The sequence below is a fragment of the Protopterus annectens genome, chromosome 7.part1 (genome assembly GCF_019279795.1).
Source record: "Protopterus annectens isolate FY-2018-M chromosome 7.part1, PAN1.0, whole genome shotgun sequence".
In the NCBI taxonomy this organism is placed as follows: Eukaryota; Metazoa; Chordata; order Ceratodontiformes; family Protopteridae; genus Protopterus; species Protopterus annectens.
The window spans coordinates 148,508,715-148,529,024 of NC_056740.1; the positions used below are offsets into that span (position 1 = coordinate 148,508,715).

A 20,310-nucleotide genomic window follows, 5' to 3' on the forward strand; every position below is an offset into this window, starting at 1 on the left:
CTGATCAGGACTCCCGGTATTTCGTCTCCAGTTAAGGCCATCCTGGTAGCGGCTCATAAACCATCTACCAGGAAAGTTTACCGCAGCAAGTGGAAACGGTTCTCCATTTGGGCGGAGCGGCAAGGTCTAGACCTCTTCACAGTTCCCCTTCCTCTGGTGCTTGACTTCCTAACCACTCTTTTAATGATGGTGCCAGCAGTTCCACAGTCAAAGTGCAACTTGCGGCAATTTCTCACTATCATATTGGTCAAGACTCCAGTCCACTGATGTCTGCCAAATTGTGTAAGATTTTCCTAAAAGGTACTTTTCTCCTCAGACCCCCTGTAAAGCAAGTGGTTCCTCCTTGGGACCTTTCATTGGTCCTTCAGGCCTTGACCGCTCCCCCCTTCGAACCTGCGGCTACGGTAGATCTGAAATTTTTATCTTTCAAGACGGCCTTTTTAGTAGCCATTACCTCGGCCAAGAGAGTTTCAGAACTTCAAGCCTTATCCGTCAAGCCTCCTTACTTGGTCTTTCATCTGGACCGTGTATACCTCAGGACCAACCCGTCCTTTCTTCCTAAGGTAGCTTCTGAAGCAAATATTAATCAATCCATTAACCTCCCTGTTTTCTTTCCTAAATATCAAAACAAAGGTGAATACAAGCTACATTCCTTAGATGTTCACAGCCAACTTAGATTTTATCTGAACAGGACAGCTGGTCATAGGCAATCCGACCAGTTGTTTATTTCCTTTGCTAAATTCAATTTGGGTAAACCAATTTCCAAAGTCTCCTTATCCGCTGGATTTCACAGTGCATCTTATTGGTTTATCAAGCTTCTGGAAGGCCCTTTACGGATGGAGTACCTGCCCATTCAACCCGGTCAGTTTCTACTTCGGCAGCCTTTAAAGCTAGGATTCCTCTGGATGATATTTGTTCAGCAGCCACTTGGGCTTCATCTCATACCTTTATTTCCCACTACAAGTTGGATATTACATCTAGAGGTAGAGCATCCTTTGGCTCCGTGGTGCTCGGAATATCCTTCCATGATGGCCGCCCAAGATTCAGGTATCTGGGGACTCTGTCCCACAGGTTGCAGACAAATGAATCTCCTACTTCAGATTTAGAAGTTATGTACTCACCATAACGTTCCATCTGAGTAGGTGTATTCATTTGTCTGCAACCATCCCGCCCTCCTATCCCCCTGGCCTTGTCAGTTTCCTGCATATTATGTGTTACCCTTTCTAGGGTATTTTTATTGATAGCAAACTCGATCTGAGGTCATGTAGGGAGAGCAGGGCATTATGGGTGAGGGGAGGACCTGAGAGCTCGGATCCATAGCTGGAAAACCATGCCGGTTCGGATCCGATATCGGATCCATAACCCACAGGTTGCAGACAAATGAATACACCTACTCAGATGGAACGTTATGGTGAGTACATAACTTCTAATTAAAAGCAGAATACAAGTAAAACGCAAAGTAAATAAAACAAATCACAGTATTCAAAATAGTAAAAGGCAATAAAGTAATACAACAAGTAAAAAGCAAACTAACCTTTCCCTCAGAGCAGAGTGTAGCAGAGTATGTGTGAACCTTTCTAATAAAGCTCTGAAATGTTTTATTTTACCCCTTAAATAGAAGGTTTAGTTCCTAACTCCCTCCATCAGTTCACAGATGATTAACCAAAACTGACCTGTTTTATTGACGTACTAATTTCTGCCTGACTCACAACAGACAAAGCTGTGGTCTCTTTTCAAGTTTTAATATGCAGTTAAAAGCAGAATATAAGTAAAACACAAGGTAAATAAAACAAATCACAGTATTAAAAATAGAAAAGGGCAATAAAGTAATACAACAAATAAAAAGCAAACTAACCTTTCCTTCACAGTGAAGTGTAGCAGAGTCTGGGTGAGCCTTTCTAGTTGTGTCTTTCGGCTTATCCCAGATAGGGGTCGCCACAGCAGAACTCCGGTCCGCTAATGTTTGGTAGTGGATTTTTTTTATGTGCTGAGTTACCAGCCCTGATGCACAACCTTCAACGAAGGCACGCCCATTCACGCATGCCTCCACACAGAAGATGCTCTTACTGAGAATCGAACGCGACAACGCTACCGCAGCACCACTAGTAAAGCTCTGAAATGTTTAAGGCAGTCACAAGTCTACAGTCTGAATGTCTTCTGTATTACCTTCCATTCTGTAATTATTTGTTCCCTGTACCTTGGTTTCTTAGCCAGCTTCCTTCAGTAATTTTCAGCCCCCTGTTGTGTATTCTGTGTACCTCTAATTGCAGTCATCCCAATCTGCAGAATCTCCTTTCTCCAGTCCCACTTTAGGTTAGTTCTTAGTATAGAAACCGCAAGGCACTGCTGAGCACCAGCAACGGAAAAGTATTAGTAATTATTGGTAATCCAAAAACTTTATTACCGAAAAAACACACTGTTGTAATTTGTTGGGCATTGTGTTTCCTGTTTTTTTTCTGGTTAGTTCTTAGTATACTTTCTGCTACTTTATGAATATAATACTCTGTATGGCTTGTTATTCTGTTTAAGGATCTGCATCCAAAGTCCCATTATTTCCTTATTTCTTGAATTAGTCCATCATCTGCCCCTAACCTTGGCAAATATGTTTTCCATAAGTATTTCCATTTGTGATTTTGCTTGATTTCACCACTTTCCTACTCTATGCAAATTTTCATAAACTTTCCAAAATATTTCTAATACCACAGGATCTATGGTTATTTTTCTTGTGATAGACTGCCTAAGTTTGGGAATGACCCTTTATACTTTCTGCTGTGTAGGACATTGCACCAAAAATGTTTTTGTACTATGGAATTATTATCAAAAAACAGTTGCTTAATCTTTCTAAACTCATGCATATTATCCATGTACTTCTGTATTTTCTCTTTAACACTCTGCAATTGTTCCTCCTCTTGTGTTTTTGAGATTCCCCTTATTTTGTAATATTTTAACCTTTGTCAGCCCCCTAAGTAATTCTTATTACTTCTTAACCAGATCTCTTTTTCTTTTATTTCTACCCTGTTTTTAAACTCTACTTTTATCCCACTCACTAGCTATAACTTCTGGAGTACATTCAATTTTTACTAATAACTCCTGTATAATTTCCACTATTCATTCCTTAAATTCCTATATTTTTAACAGGTAGGTGGGGAGGTACCAGTGTATCATCTTTACTTCATTACCCTGCATTTTTATTGTAATGATTGTTGGTGCATGAAATAGTTACTGCATGTCTATAAAAGTGCTTGATTCAGTAGACATGCTCCTGTGAAATATAATATCTGAGAAGTCTATCCCTGTTACTGTACTTAGGAACTAATATGTAAATTCTGTCCAAGTTGCTACTACTAGATTCACATCTTTTATACCAAATATTTTCTTAAATTTCTTCAGAATTCTACCCTCTTGTTGTATTTTACATTCTAGCCCCCCCCCCGATACATCCTCATTGTTGCAAATCAAATTCCAGTTCCCACCTGTAAGTAATATTCCCTGATGAAAGATAATTATGTCCCCCCAAAAAATGTTAAACTCCGAAAATAGCAGTTTTTGGTGGAATATATTATAAATACATGCCAGTGTAATCTTTTCATTCCTTGCCAGTAGCCCCTTATTGTTACAAATATGCCATTATTATTTTTTCTTCTTCTATCACTACAAGAGCTCATCTAGCAATTAATGTAAGTACTCCTCTTTTCCTTTGTCCCTAGCATTCTGTGGTATATCCATCCTGAAATCCTTTCTTTATCAAATTCACATACTCATTTTTTTTTCAAACGTTTCTTGTCTAGCATTGCTATTTGCACTCTGAATTTCTTACTATAATTACATATTATTTCCTTTTTGTGTATTCCTGTGAGACTGTTCACATTCCAATATAATATGGAAAATGTAGCCATTGTTTTAAGAAGTCATTATTTAATAGCTTTTTAAAATGTCTGTTTCCAGCTTTTGAGATACATGTACCCATTAACGATCGTCATGTTAATTCTTTACACAGTTTTTCTTAATATCAACATTGGAACTTCTGTCACATTTTACAAAGACTTTTTGTTTTAATAAAAATCCTTCAGACAAACAAACACATCCTCATAACCTAGTAACTTAATACAAACACACATAGCTATGCACATCTTCAAATAATAATAGGTTCATATATTTATAGGATGATACTAGGCTGTTGGCCCATTGGCCCTTATAAGCCTAGCCAAGAATTTTGCCCGTGTTCCCTCAAAGTCAGCACCTGTTTCCCCTGTCCAGCAGGGACACAGGTGGGATCCCAGGGGTATATTTTCTGTTTCCCATCCAGTCGTCCAAGTTCCTCTTAAAGAGGGCTAGAGAGGTACTCTGCTTGACATAGAGAGGGAGTCTATTCCACAGACGGGGGTGTCTTTGGGACACAAATCTATCCCACCTCCAAGTTATCTTAATGTCACAGACCAGGTTAAGGCCTTGCGTGTGGGTTGCACGAGTGGAGTTTGTGTTACAGATATGCAGCAACTCCATCAAGGCTGAGTCTGAAATGGCCTTGTATGCCAGACACAGGTCACCTCTGAGCAGTCTGTATGAGACTGAATAGAGGGATAGGGCTTTTAGCCTATCTGTATAGGATAGGTGTTTGAGACCCTGGATTTTCCTGGTCAGGAACCTCTGAGGTCTCTCCAACTGCTGCATGTGCTTGGCAGGGTACATGCCGAAGGGGGCATTGTACTCGATAATGGGTCTGATAAGGAAGGAGTACAGAGATGTTATGACCTCCTTGTTCCTGGATGAAATACCTTATTTATGAGGTGGGCCATGTAGAAAGTCTTCCATACAATGGAGGCACTGCGGTGGTCAAAAGTCAGGTTGCTATCAACCTGGGTACCCAAGTCCCTCAAAACTGATTGCATGCTTAGTACATTTTTATTAATGTGATAATTAGTGAGGATGACATTTTCCCCAAAGGGGATAATGATGCATTTCTTGGCATTCAGTTTGAGGTCATGCTTCTGGCTCCAGTCATTAGTTTGGGTAAGGCCGTCTTGGAGGATGTTCACATCACTAGGGGAATTTAAGACATCATCTGCAAACTTGGTCAGCCACAGACCACTGGTTTTGGCGTGCACCCCAGAAAAGTATATCCCAAACAGTAGAGGCCCCAAGACCGATCCTGGGGGTACACCGCTCATTATGGGTCTGTTACTAGAGGCGGCTTCCCCTGGTTTGACTGAGTGGGTTTTATCGGTGAGCCAGTTTTCACTGAACCTGTTTGCCAGCAGGTTGGCTATATCTATGGCATTTGTATATGTGATGTTATTGACCACCAGTTCAGAGCAGATTTGGGTATTGCCTTTGAGATTGCGGACATATGTGAAGAAGGCCTTGTGATTGTCCTTGATGGATGTGGCCAATTTGGACTCAAATTTAGCATTACAGGATTTCACCAGTGAAGAGATTGCGTCCAACTTGGCACCTGCTCCTTCTTGGCTCTGGACAGCAATTATTTCCTTCTATTATAGAGTTATTTTATTGCTGCTTTCTACCAGATGGGTTTAGTCTTCCTTGAGGAAGATGATTTGGTCCTGTCAGGTATTGCTGAGTCCATACAGCTGTGTACGCGCTCAGATATTTTTTTGGCCTAGGCTAGGACACTAGTGCTAGTTCCAACTGAAGGGACAGTGGCTCTGAAACTACTTATACCTGCTCTGAGGAGATTGTAGTCAGCGTTGGAAATTTTTTTTTGTTTGCCCCTGACGGGGGTGGGGTGACTTCAAAAGTGATCGCTTTATGGTCGGATCTTACCAAGGAGGATGACACTGTAGGAGTGCTACAGTGGCTACTCATGTAGGTTAGGACCAGGTCCAGGATATGTTCACCTCTTGTAGGGGTGCCGACTAGCTGATTCAATGCATTTTCATTGACGAACTCGAGGAATCTCTGGGCATTCATGTTTGGGCTAGAATAGGTCCTCCACTCTATGGTTGGGTAGCTAAGGTCACCCAGGATCAGGGTAGAGGGTTGAATCTTGATGGATCCAGGTAAGTCCAGATAGGTGGGGTGGGCATCTTGAGTCATGGTTGGGGGTCTGCATCTAGCTATGATTTGAATAGGTGTTTTGTCAACAGTGATCTGCACCTAGAGTGTCTCCTGTGCATCCAGGGCTGGTGTTAGCATTTTGGAGGCCCCCAGCAAATCTCAAGTTTGGGGGGCCCCTAGTCACTTCAGTCAAAGTATCACCCTGTCACTGCCACCCCTCTGAAGCAGTCTTTTAGTTCATGCAGCAAACTTTTAGCAGTAGTATGTACAGACTTACCTGTAGCTACAATGCTCTTACAGTACACCAGCTGTATGTACTACACTATATTCGCCCATCTCACATAGGGACATAAACTATTACTGACATTTTTGTTACAATAATAATACATTATAGTAACTTTATGCATAGGTCTGGACTTAGATGAAATGCTTTCTATAGGCTCTGAAGTGTATTTTACTTTTTTTTTCTTTTTACATAGGGCAGGATTCAGGAAGGCTTACACGGAGTTTAAGAGTAGTGTAAGCCTCCGTGTAAGCCTCCCGATCCAGGAACAGCCCAAACCTCCGTGTAAGAGACAGCTAACACGTCTCTTAAACGGACTGGGCATGGAAATGCTCAATACCTCATTTGCAGCTGAAAATATGCAAATGAGGTATTTGAGCGATCCAAGAAGCCCAAACAAGTCCGTGTAACGGACGTGTTAGCTGCAGAAATGTACTCAGCTGACAACTGAGTACATTTCTGCAAAATTGACAACGGAGCTATGTCAGCTCCAAATAAAGGGTGCATATGTTTCATTTAGCATGCCAATGGCCAAATATGTGGTCATTGGCATGAAAAAGTGTTGCAAAAGTATTTTAAATAACTTTTTTTTTTTCGTGGGATTATGATGTTTAACTGCAGCGCACACCCGCGCAAACGGGGTGCGCTGCCTAAAACTGAAAATCGAAGTTTATAAGCCCACAATTGTGGGATTTATGTATTACATGGAATGTCAATGGAGGGAATAGCAGACCAAAAACAATATGGCCTCTGTGTAGTGGTTGTCAAAGGGGGGGAAGCTCCGTGTAAGACATGTAACTAAGCATTACTAGGCAATCCTATGTAAATGAGGGTTACAATACTGAATCACACTGCCACATAGGTAATGAGCACTTTCTGAGTAGTGTAAGAGTTATAGAAGGGGAGGAACAGAGTAAGAGGTAGGTGACATCACGGGGGGGAATGATAGAAATAAATGTATCAGATTGGAGGGCAATGTAAGGTGACAGATGACAGACAGACATCAGGGAGAGAGGTGTGTCCCAACAGAACACTAGAAAAGTCAAGAAATAGAGGGTGCACACTATCCCTACACTCAAAGTTTCTTGCTATACGTGCATGCGCACGTGTACGCGCGTGTAAGGCAGGTTCAACATGTGGGAGCATGTTGCAAACTGTTTACAACGGTTTGCGCGGGCGTGCACGTGTGTAAGCCAGTGTGCACACGTTTTACCATGGATCAGCCAGGTTCACACCGAGTAAGGATGTGTGCGCGCGTGTAACACCGTGTAAGGATGTGTGCGCACGTTTAAGCAACTGTGAGCGTGCTTAAGCTGGTGTGCACACTGCTCCCCCTGAGGAAACAGAGAGGAAACAGGAAACAACCAAAATACAGGGAAACTGCCAGAGGATACTGCTGGAGTTAATTGGTGGAAACAATTGGAAGCAGGCAATTACACAGGCAGACTAGAAGCCCAACCCAGCACTTAAAACACTGCAAACAGCAGTGCAGGGTGTTTCTCACAAGAGATACTGCAAGAAAGTAAGCTATCAGAAATGAAAACTGAAAAAGCTGAACTCAGAACAGAAATGCTAGGGGCTGCCATAGCTGTTATAATCAGGCATAGGCGAATTGCTGAGGGCGGTGACAATGCAGATGCTGACAGACAACCCAGAGTGAGGATAAGGAGAAGAGTATACAGGCCCAGGGTCACCTACCATGGGTTACATGAGCTGGAGATAGTAGATCGCTACAGAGTGGACAGAGACCTTCTGCAGCAAATTGTTGAGCTGTGCAGGCCACGCCTCACACACAGAACCAACAGAGGGGAACCCATCCCAGTGGAAACCAAGGTATGTGTTGGCCTAAGAATACTAGCAACAGGTACCTTCCAGAGACCAACTGGTGATATGATGGGGATATCACAGGCATCAGCCTCCAGGGTACTGCACCAGTTCCTGGATGCCATGTCAGCACATGTTGGTGATCATGTATATTTCCCCAATGCCCGTGAGGTTGTGGCCAGCAATATGCGTCTCTTCCAGCAAATAGCGGGATACCCTGAGGTATTGGGTGCAATAGACTGCACTCACATACGCATCAAAGCACCAGCCGGTGAGAAGGGTAGAGCCTACATGAACCGCAAGGGCTTCCCCTCCATCAACTGCCAGGTCGTGTGTGATGCCCAGGGCATAATAATGAATGTGTGTGCTGGCTGCCCTGGGAGCTACCACGATTCCCACATCTGGCATCTGACACAGCTGTACCAATCATTTGCCAGTGGGGACTTCCCACACGGACACCTAGTGGGGGATGCAGGTTATGCACTTGAGCTGTGGCTGATGACACCCATCAGAAATGCACACACACCTGAACAGGAACGCCATAATGAGGCACACGCACAAACACGTAATGTCATAGAGCATGTGTTTGGGCTGCTCAAGTCACGGTTCCGGTGTCTGGACACATCTGGTGGAGCCTTGCAGTACACACCAACTACATGTACCCAAATGATCATGATATGTGCTATGCTACATAATATGATCCTGCGGAAACAGCTGCAGCAGGACCAGCATAGGGCTGGGCCAAACATACACCCACCATTGCCAAGGCCACCACAGGCAGAGGGTGACCCGGAGGAGGAACAACCTGACCTTGCCCCAGTAGGCAGAAGGAGGCGTGCCCAGTATGCCCTGGCCTTGGCAAAGAGGCAACGCATAGCACATACACTTGGTCAGTAGGAACACTGGGACTGATACCCGCTCTGACTCACTCATATAGTAACAGGGATGCCTAACATGACACAACCTGCTTCCAAACATGTACAGGGAGTGTAGTATGTGCATCCGACAGAGGCAGCCCTGCAGCACCACCCGAGGCATGAATGCTATGTGTTAAGTAATGTAACACCATGTACCATATGCACACCTGAGGACCCTGACTAACATCCACCCTCACCAATCACAAACCACAAAAACACAAACCCACATTCATAGGTACCACAAGGGATAGGGACCTAGATGTAATGCTACCCAAAGCCAGAAGTATAAACAGCAAGATGCGTGCAGTGTAAACGCACACAGTATTGAGGATGTAGATATCAGTGCTGTAATAGACAACTGGGTCAAAGCCCACATCAGCACCCTAACACTACCAGGTCACACCTCATACAGTGATGTACATGTGCAAAAACATGGAACAAGCTACAAAACGAGGGTGACTAGCAATAAATGTCATGGATAACCACACCCCCATGTTGGTACCACAACAAGAAGCAACATGGATAAGCCATGGTCAAATACCAATTGCTAAAACTGCCTACTACTATATAGCTTGCTGCAGACCACTGTCCCAATAGCAGGAACCGCACCAGGCCTATGTTCATAGGTTCATACTAGGCTATCTGCCCTAGGGCATATATAAGCCTAGCCCTGAGTTTTGTGGCTTCCGCCACCCCTTCAGTTTGAAGGATAATATGCCCATTATTTTGCTGTGCCTCTGTCAAGCAGTGACACTGATGTTATCCCTGGGGTATACCTGCGATCTCCCATTCATTGGTCATGATTTCTCTCGAACAAAGCCAGCGAGGTGCCCAGCCTCACATGTACCAGGATGTTGTTCCACAGCATAGGGAGTCTCTGGGTGATGAATCTGTCCCTCCAGCACGCCCTTTTAATAGCCGTGTTGAGGTTTAAGTCTCTTGCCCTTGTAGATCTGATGGATTTAGAGGTTTTGAGGTGAAGCATGTTCATTAAGTCCGGGTTGGAAATGGCCTTGTATGTCAGGCACAGGCCACCTCTGAGCAGATGGTAAGCGACTGAATAGAGCTGGAGTTCCTTCAGTCAGGCAGCATAAGACATACATTTCAGACCCTTATCCTTCTGGTGAGGAATGTCTGGGGCCTGTCCAATTGCTGCAGGTGTCAAGTCAGATACATTCCGAATGGGGCATTGTACTCAATCATTGGTCTGATGAGTGATGAGTACAGGGGAACAATGACCTCCCTTAATCTAGGTGTGAATCCCTGCATGATCAGGTGGGCAATGTAGAAGGTCTTCCAAACTACTTTGGCAACGTGAGTGTCAAACGAAAGTTTACTGTCAACCTGGGTGCCCAGATCCCTGATAACCTCTCCTGTGTGTCAACCTGGGTGCCCAGATCCCTGATAACCTCTCCTGTGCTTAGAGGATTAACACCTATATGGGAACTAGGGGTAACCTTGTTCTTCCCGAAGGGTATGACTATGCATTGTTTAGCGTTTAACTTTAGGCCATGGCTCTGGCACCAGTTATCTGTTTCTATGAGACCCGTCTGAAGGATGTCTGTGTCAGATGGGTTTTCAACTATGGTTCCCAGTTAGCAGTCATCTGCAAACTTTGTCAGCCATAATCCTCCTGTGTTTGCTTGTACTTCTGAAAAGTAGATGCCGAACAAAAGTGGGCCCAGGACTGAGCCCTGTGGGACACCACTTGTGACAGGCTTGGAGTGTGACATGGCGCCAGCAACCCTGACCCTGTGGGTTCTGTCACTTACCAGTTTGCAACCCATCTTGTGACGTGTGGGTTTACATTTAAGCTGGTGAGTTTGTCAATGATACCTGAGTGGGGTATTGTATCGAAAGCCTTTGCCAGGTCAAGGTAGGCTGTGTGGACTGCCTTGTCCTCGTCAATGGCCTTGGTGACTGTTTTGAAAAAGTCAACCAAGTTTAAAAGGCATGATCACCCTTGACAAAGCCAAACTGGGTTGGATCCAAAGTCTGCAAGTCCCCTATGTCTTAATTTATGAGTTCCATTATGATCCTCTCCATAGCTTTGCAGACCAAGCTTATCAAGCTGATGGGACGGTAGTTTCCGGGGTCGGTGGAGGCACCTCCTTTGTGAAGTGGGACCACCATTGCCGTACGCCACTCCTTGGGTACGTAACCTGAGGTAAGGCTAAGATTAAACAGCTGCCCTAACTGCGGGTTTAATTCCTCACTGAGTTCGTGGAGCACACCACCGGGGACACCATCTGTCCCCATGGATGCTGTGTTTCCCGCCTTGGATAGAGCAGTTCTCACCTGAGCATTTGAGATGTTTGGGGGGCTACAATCCCCTGGTATAGATATCCCTCCCTTTGGGGGGGGGGAGAAATCTGCACTGAACCTGTCAGCCAGTATGTTGGCAATGTCTGTAGGTTCAGTGATATTTACATCATTATGAACTAATTCTGAGCATATCTGGAAGTCTCCTCCCAGGTTTCCAACATAGCTAAAAAAGGCCTTATGATTGTCTTTTGAGTCCTTAGCGGGTTTTCTCTCAAAATTTGCCCTGGATGATTTTATGGGAGATCTCAGTTCTTCACTTATAATGAGCAGGGGTGTCTTCCCTTCTACGGATGTTGCTCTATCTTGTAGTAGCTCCTTCCTTCTGATGTAGAGCTTGTTTATGGCTGGGGTCCACCAGACTGCACGCTTGCCTTTGGTACAAAGAGTCTCCGTTTTGTTTGGGATTGCCTGATCCATGCAGTCCTGGAGGTGCTGGTAGAAGGCATTTGTAAGTGATTCAGCGGCATGGGTAATGGTTTCCGCTGGCTTGGGGGCCTTGAAAGAGACCACACCAGTCTTTAGAAGTGTGAAGTCGGCTTTTGAGAAGTTCTTCACTGTGGTCTTTTTTATCTGGGGTGGGGGCGGGATGTAGACTTCCAGTGAGATTAGTTTATGATCTGATCTCACCAATGATGGGTATACTTCTGGTGTTGAACATTGTGACCCCATGTTCGTGATGATGTGATCTAGTATGTTGTCTCCTCTTGTGGGGATGGTGACTAGTTGTTCCGTGGCATCCGAGGTTATGAACTCTAGGAACCTTTGTGCTAGAGTGTTGGGGCTTGAGTAGTGATCCCAGTCTATATTTGGATAGTTGAAATCACCCAGTATGATGGTGTTTGGAGATACATTTATCCCCTCCAGTGTTTTCAGGAAAGCTGTGTGAGGTTCCTGAGTTTGTGAGGGTGGCCTTTAACCTGCTACAAACTGCCGAGCAGTCTTGCCTACGGTTAATTGCACCTGGATGGTCTCTGATGCATCGTGTGTTGCCACCAACCTTGAGGAGAGGGTGTCCTCGATGAATATGGACACCCACCCTCCTTTCTTGGTGCCGTCCGGATTTTGGGGCCGGAACGCATGATATGAGGTAATACCTGATACTGCTGGGGTGCTGTCAGGATCCTTGAACCAGATAACAGTCACAGCACAGACATCGATGTTCTCCATACTGAGAAGGGCTTCGAGTGCGTGCATCTTGAGGTTGAGACATCTGGCATTGAGCAGCATTACCCTTAGTTTATTTCCTTTTTTGTGTTCTAGGGTGGTAGGTTTAGAATCTGAGCCTTGCCTAAAAAAGGCACAATGGGGGTGGCAAGAGCCTTAGCCAAATTCCAGAAGCCCAGGGGTGACAGGTGCAAGCCGTCCCCTGCGAATCAGCGTGGCTTGTCCAGCATGTCATCCCAGGCATACGGACAGTGGATCCCCTTTGAATGACACCATAGATTAAGCCAATTATTACAGCTGATCATCTTGTCTCTGTATTGTGGCATCATTCCAGGTGAAGGTAGGATACTGCTCAAGGTCAGGGTCATACCTGCCTGGGCTACATAATCAGAGAGCTCCTCTATGTCTCTTTTCATGTAGTCCAGGGAGGTACATCTCAGGTTGTTCACACCAGCATGGACAATGACTGAGTCATACTTGTACTTGCAGTTGAGTGACCTGAGTGCTTGCATTATGTGGTGGATTCCAGCGCCCGATAGGCAGCTTACTGTGACCTTCTCCTTACTCAGTCTGGTGAGTGGGACGTCAGTGTGTCTGACTATGGAGTCACCTATGACGAGTGTGTCTGGCATTGTGTTTGGCCTTAAGGGCTGTGAATGTTTGGCACACTGACTCTGTGAACTATGTGTTGCATGTGCTGTGCCCTGTGGAGGCAGTTGTTTGGGTGTCTGCTTTGGTGGCCTCTGCTGTTATGGTAGATCTGTGATCAGAGCCTCCGAGTATGTCTGTGTGTGTTTATGTGTATGATTTGAAGTTGTGATAGTGCTATGTGAGACTGGGTTTGTGGTGTGTGTGGTTACCTTCCCCTCCTCTCTGGTCTTGCCAGTCCTATGTTGAGAGAGCTCAGCCTCTAGTTTGGCTATATAGTTGCATCTCTTGCATGTATTTGTGTTTTGTGGGAGAAGGAAAGGGTTGTCTGTGTACATGAGGCAATTGTAACATTGCCTCAATATTTCCAGGTTCACCAGCTGAGCAGGAGAGGACACTAGCAACTGATCCCTTGACATGCTAGAAGGAATAGACAAAAAACTGTTGGAAGACAGGAAGATATCAAGCCCCCCAAACCACATTATATTGCTCGACTGACAATACCTACACATACACCATAGTTTCATAGTTTACTACTAGGCTATCTGCCCTAGTGCATTTATAAGCCTAGCCATAGTGATGTGGCTATTGCCACCCCTTACAGTGGTAATAAGTGTACAGAGTAGATTCCGAATATTGTGCCTCTCACTTAGTAGTGACACATTATGACCCCCGTACATAATTGAATACCTTGACTGTGCCTCTGTCTATTAGTGACACAGGGAGGATCCCTGGGGTAAACCTACAATCCCACATCCGGTTGTCCAGACTTCTCTTGAAGAGAGTCAGTGAGGACTCTGTCTAACATGAACTGGGATACTCTACTAGAGTGTGAGAAGCCTCTGAGTTATGACTCTGTCCCTCCAGCATGTCCTATACATGTATGTGCTGAGGTTCAAATCTTCAGCCCCCATGGTTCTGGTGGATTTGGATTGCTTGCAATGGAGCATGTCCACCAAATCCTGATTGGACATGGTCTTGTATGTCAGGCATAGGTCACCTGTAAGTATGCGGCATACCACTGAATAAAGCCGGATTTCCTTTAGTCTGGAAGCATATGACATATGTTGTAGACCCCTGATCTCCTTGGTAAGGTACTTTTGGGGTCTCTCCAGCTGTTGCAAGTGCTGGGTGAGGTACATACCAAATGGGGCTTTGTATGCAATCATGGGCCTGATAAGGGAGAAGTATAGTGGTACAATGACCTCCTGTGATCTGGATGGAAAACCCTTCATGATAAGGTGGGCAAGATAGAAAGTCTTTCTAACCACTTTGGCAACATGGGTGTCAAACGAGATGTCACTATCTACATGTGTCCCCAGGTGTCTGATTTGTTTTCTGTGCTCAGTGGGTTGCTGTCTATGTATTGATTTGTGGGTACTTTGTTCCTCCCAAAGGGGATGACTACACATCAGTTGCAGTCAGTTTCAGGCCATGATTCCGGCTCCAGCTATCTGTCTTTGTGACGGCATTCTGTAGGATGTGTGTGCCGGCTGATGTATTCACTATGGTGCCTATGTTGCAGTCATCTGCAAACTTTGTCAGCCACAACCCTCCTATGTTTGCTTTCACATCTGGAAAGTAAATGCCAAATAAGAGGGGTCCCAGGACAGATCTTTGTGGGACACCACTTGTGACTGGCTTGGAATCTGACAAGGCACCTGCAATGTCGACTTTATGGGTTCTGTTTCTTAGCCATTTTGCAAACTATCCTGTGACATATGATTGTATGTTTCAGCCGTTGAGCTTGTGTATAATGCCTGAGTGGGGTATTGTGTCAAAGGCCTTAGCCAAGTGCAGGTAGGCTGTGTGGACCGCGTAGCCCTCATCAGTGGCCCTACTGACAGTATCAAAATAGTCAACTAGGTGCAAAAGGCAGGATCTGCCCTGTACAAAGCTGAACTGGGTGGGATCAAGGGTCTGTAGGTCACCAATGTCTCTGTTTAAGAGCTCCATAATGACTCTTTCCATAGCTTTGCAGACAAGGCTGGTTAAGCTTGTGTGGTGGTAGTTCCCAGGGTCTGTGGAGGCATCTCCTTTGTGGAGTGGGACCACTGTTGCTGTACGCCAGTGTTCAGGTACATATCCTGTAGCAAGGCTAAGGTTAAATAGCATCTGTATATATGGGTTTAGCTCCTTCTGGAGTTCACATAGCACGCAACTGGGGATACCATCAGGTCCCATTGATGCTGTGTTCTTGTCTTTGCTGAGTGCGGCTCTCACATGGACATCTGAGATGACAGTGAGGTTACATTCATCTGTGAGAACTATTTTCTTTTGGGGGTGAGGGAGGGGGAAAATTGCACTGAACCTGTCTGCCAGAATGTTGCCAATATCTGTCAGGTCACTGAAATATATGTTGTTGTGTACCAACTCAGAGCATATCTGAGGGTTCCCACCGAGGTTTCTGACATAACTGAAGAAGGCAGTGTGGTTATCTTTATTGTCTTTGGTGTTGTTGTCTCAAAGTTGACCTTGGATGTCGTTATGAGAGAATGTAGCTTTTTACTAGTGCTGATCACAGCTGCCTTCCCTTTAGGAGATGTAGCTCTGTCTTGCATTAGTATCCTTCATCTGTTATACAGTTTGTTTATGGCTGGGGTCCACCAGACAGGCCACTTTCCCTTGGTGGAGAGGGTCTTGTTTTTATTTGTGATTGCATGGTCCATGCTATCTCGGAGATGTCCGTAGAAAGTGTCTGTGAAGGAGTCACCATTGTGTGTTGTGGTTTCCACTGGCCCAGTGGGCTTAACGGATACCATCTCAGTCCGAAGAAGTGTGAAGTCAGCTTTTGAGGTGTTTGTCACTATACTCTTTGTATTATACTAGCACTGACACAAGTGTAGACAATTTCCCAGAATCCATCAAAGAAAATGGACATGCAAAATGTAACACTTCCACAAGAGGGGTAAGCATACTGGATGTGATAATCAGAAATATGTGTACTGGATGTCAAGATGAGAAGTGTATCCCTCACTGGTAAGACCAGACCATAGAGTAATCACACTGTAGTTACACATCACGACCCCAGTCCCTGGCCAGACTACCACAGTGAAACACTTGTATAAAGCATAGCTTGCACCCCTACAAACCAATGTGGAATCCATGAAAAGCCCTGTGCAGGTCCAGAATATGGGACACACTGCAGAACATGTCATACAGGCATACCATGAACACAGCCAAGAGTGCTTGGAGTCTGCAATCACAAACAACAAGACACAATGCCATACACCCAGGCATCTGGCATGCTGGACTCCATAAATTACTAAACCATTGAAGAGAATGAGGAAGCTCCCACATGATAGATCAAACATGAAAAGTGAAGTGATCAGTGATCACTAGTATGGCAATAAAATGTGTCCACACATACAATCCACTAAGGCCAGGCAAAACAAGTAGAATCTGTGAATCCAGTTGCAATGTGACACCTGTCCCAAGTACACACACAACAACAACTCACCCCAATAAATACAAATGTATGTGATAGACGCAACCAGGTAGCCAAACCGGGGCCTGAGCACCCCCAAATCAGTACTGCCAAAACTAGTCAGGAGGACAAGGTAACCACATACACCACAAACCCAGTCCCACATAGACCTACAACGACTGTAAACCAAACACATAAACACAGAAACATTCCCAGAGGCCCTAATTACAAACACACAACACCAACACAAGCCTCCAAAGCAGACACCCAATAAAACAAACTCCAGACATAGCACATGCAACACATAGTACACAAAGCTGGTGTGCCAAACAGTCACAGGACAGAAGGAGAAACAACATGCCTGATACAGTTGTAATAGGTGACTCCATAGTGAGACATGCTGCTGTCCCAGGGATGGCTTGCACCTGTTACCCATGAGCGTCTGGATATTGCCTAAGGCTTTTGCAAACTACAGAGATCCTGCCGTAGGCAAGGCTGAAAAGACCAACCCACCACCATAGAAAACAAAACTGGAAAGAAACAGAAGGATACTGCTGATCAATGCCAGATGTGTAAACCTCAATATGCATGCTCCTGAGGCCCTCCCCAGTATGGAGAACATTGATGTCTGTCCAGTGATACAAACCTGCTGCTAGCCTCATGACAGCACACCAGCACTAACAGGTAATACCACATATCATGTGTTATGGCCACAAAACCTGGAACAAAACATAAAAGGAGGGTGAGTATCCATATTCAGCACAGACAGCCATATGTCCAGTTAACTGACAATGCTTATGTCATTGCAGTCCACCCATGTGCAACTAACTGTAGGCAAGATTGCTGTACAGTCTGTAGCATGCTACAGACCACACTCTCACACACAGGAACCCCACCCCACTGTCCTGAAGACAGTGGACAGTATGAATGTACCACCAAATACAAAACAAGGTACACACAAATTACCACATAGGTGGTAAACCATTATGTGTGGAAGGAGTAATCAGGGACCTAGTGACACAAGTGGACAGTCACCTGTTATGTGACAGCCACATCACCAGTTTGTCTAGGAAGACTGTCTACATTGGACACTGTATCATGAAAGGATTCACATCTACGTCAACAAAGGTCATTGTGCCCCTATACTGTTCCCCTATCAGACCATATTGTAATACAATGCCTCATTTGGGATGTACATTACCTGGCACCTGCAGCAGTTAGAAAGACCTCAAAGGTACCTCAGCAAGAGTCAGAAAGGGTCTCAAATATATCTCATATGCTGCCTGGCTGTAGACACCACAGCCGAATGCAGTCACATACTGCCAACACAGAGGCATTGTATGTCTGTTGTACAAGTCCATGTCCAACACAGAAGTAATGGACATGCTCCACCCCAGAAAACTCAAAGCCATCGGAGCTGTATGAGTCAGAGATGTCAACCTTAACACATAATCAAATAGGATGTGCTGGAGGGACAGATACCTAACCCTGAGTCTCTCCACACCCTGGAACAGAATACCACTACATGTTAGGCAGAGCCCCTCACTGACACTCATCAACAGGAGGTTAGCAAAATGGATGGATAACTGTCGATGTACACTGGGGGTCTTTACTTTGTCATGTCCAGACAGAGGCACAGCTAAGTAAATCATAAGTGTCCATAATATTCACATAGCAAGGGGTGGCAAAAGCCACACGCACTGTGGCTAGGCTTACAAATGCCCTAGGGTGGATAGCATAGTATGAACCTATGAACCTATTATGATACATATTGTACAGGACACTAAGGATAACCCCAAGGCTGCTGCATCTGATGGTAGTAAGCATGTTGTGAATTCCTGGATATGCTCTGGATCACACAAATATTACAAACAACATACCAAACACACGCACGTATTGCCAACATACATCCTGACGGGTGCAGTGCAAACCCCCCCCCCCCCATAATGCCAAATATCTTTCCCAGCAGACTGTTGCCTCCCTGACATTATGTCAGCTTACCACAGGATATGTACCCAAAGAGCAGTGTACAACAACAGTGGTTGTTCTGAAGAAAGGTGTCGCCTGAATGGATACTAAAAACAACCACCACAGAATCCTGAGAAGCTTGGTCTGCATAGCTATGGAAAGGATCAGCATGTACTGCAGACATAACGATATTGGGGAACTATTGACACCCGACCCTACCCAGTGTGGGTTTATGAAGTGCAGACCCCACCCCTAAACATGTGTGACTCAGCTGAAACAGTGATTGAGGTCACTGATGAGGGCAATGTGGTCCACACAGTGTAGTTGGACCTTGCAAAGCCTTCCATACAATACCCTGCGTGTTCAATATAGATATGCTCACCAGCTTATATATACACCCCAATGTCACTAGAGGGGTTGCAAACCAGACCAACGACAGAACTGACATGGTCAGACATGCTGCAGCCATGTCAGACTACAAACCACATATAACAGGTATCCCACAAAGCTTGGTACTGGGACCTTCCCCGTCTGGTATATATGCCCCGTAGGTACAGGCCAACATGTAAGGACTGTGCCTGAACATGTTTGCAGAGGACTACAAACCGCCTAACATATCTGACACTCCAGCTGACACAAGCATCCCACAAAAGGGCCACATAGAAACAGACAACCGGTGCCATAGCCATGTCAGCACGTGAAATGGAGAAAACTGTATAGTCAATCTCTGTGGATATACAGTAAGTGACCACCAATTACCACATAGATGTTAACCCATTACATACTTAACATGTAGTGACAGACCTGGGTACACAAGGTGATAGATATCCTGCATTGAACAAACATGTGGCTGTAGTGTTAACAGAAACAATCTATATACCAACCTAATCATGAAGGTTATGACATCTAGATAAGGGGAGGTCATTGTGGTTCTGCAGTTATCCTTCATCAGCGTTACAAAATGACCACAACAGCCCCTGTGGGGTGTACCTCAGCAGACACCTCCATCAACTGTAAAGTCCACAACAGTACCTCACCAGGAGTATCAAAGAGCTTGAACAGATGTAATGTGTTGCCTGATTAAACAGAGTGCAACTCCACACACTGCCATGCTGGCCACCCAGACGCAAGCTGTGCCTGATGTAGAAAGCCATGTCCAAGCTGGAATCAATGAACATGCTGCACCTTGTACAATCTGAATGGCAGTGAGCTATGCACATGAGGGACCTGAACCCCAGCACTGACATACATAGGACAAGCTGTACTGCATTATCCATAACACAGAAGCCACCCCACGCATGAGTAAACTACCAGTACAGGTTATCCATAGAGTCACTCATTGATTCTCCTCAACAGGAATCCTAATGAGTGGATGGGAGATGGTAGGTTTACCCTGGGTATCAATGTTATGTCACAGGTAGACAGAGGCACAGTATACTAAACAAGACATATGTCATGGCAAACTACACTTACAATGTGTCGAAGGACAAACACACTCTCTGACTAGCATTAGAAATGGCCTAGGGCACATCGGTAGTGTTTGCCAATGTACACCTATGTTGTGGAATACACTACTGATGTTGGATGAGGCTGTTGTAAGTAGTTCATATCCGAACATAATGCAACATGGTCAGATAGGTTCATAGGTTCATAGGTTTATACTAGGCTATCTGCCCTAAGGCAGTTATAAGCCCAGCCCAGAGTTTTGTGGCGTACGCCACCCCTTATATGGAAACAAT

General features: G+C 45.0%; 1 protein-coding gene across 1 annotated transcript in view; it reads left to right on the forward strand.

Moving 5' to 3' along the window:
- The window catches only part of LOC122807560 (sodium- and chloride-dependent taurine transporter-like), a 1,880,476-nt gene that overhangs the window by 1,005,849 nt on the left and 854,317 nt on the right, over positions 1-20,310 (forward strand). Inside the window, exon 8 of the mRNA XM_044078473.1 lies at positions 2,132-2,152. Coding sequence (XP_043934408.1) covers positions 2,132-2,152 — 21 coding nt within the window. The remainder of the gene's footprint in view (positions 1-2,131; positions 2,153-20,310) is intronic.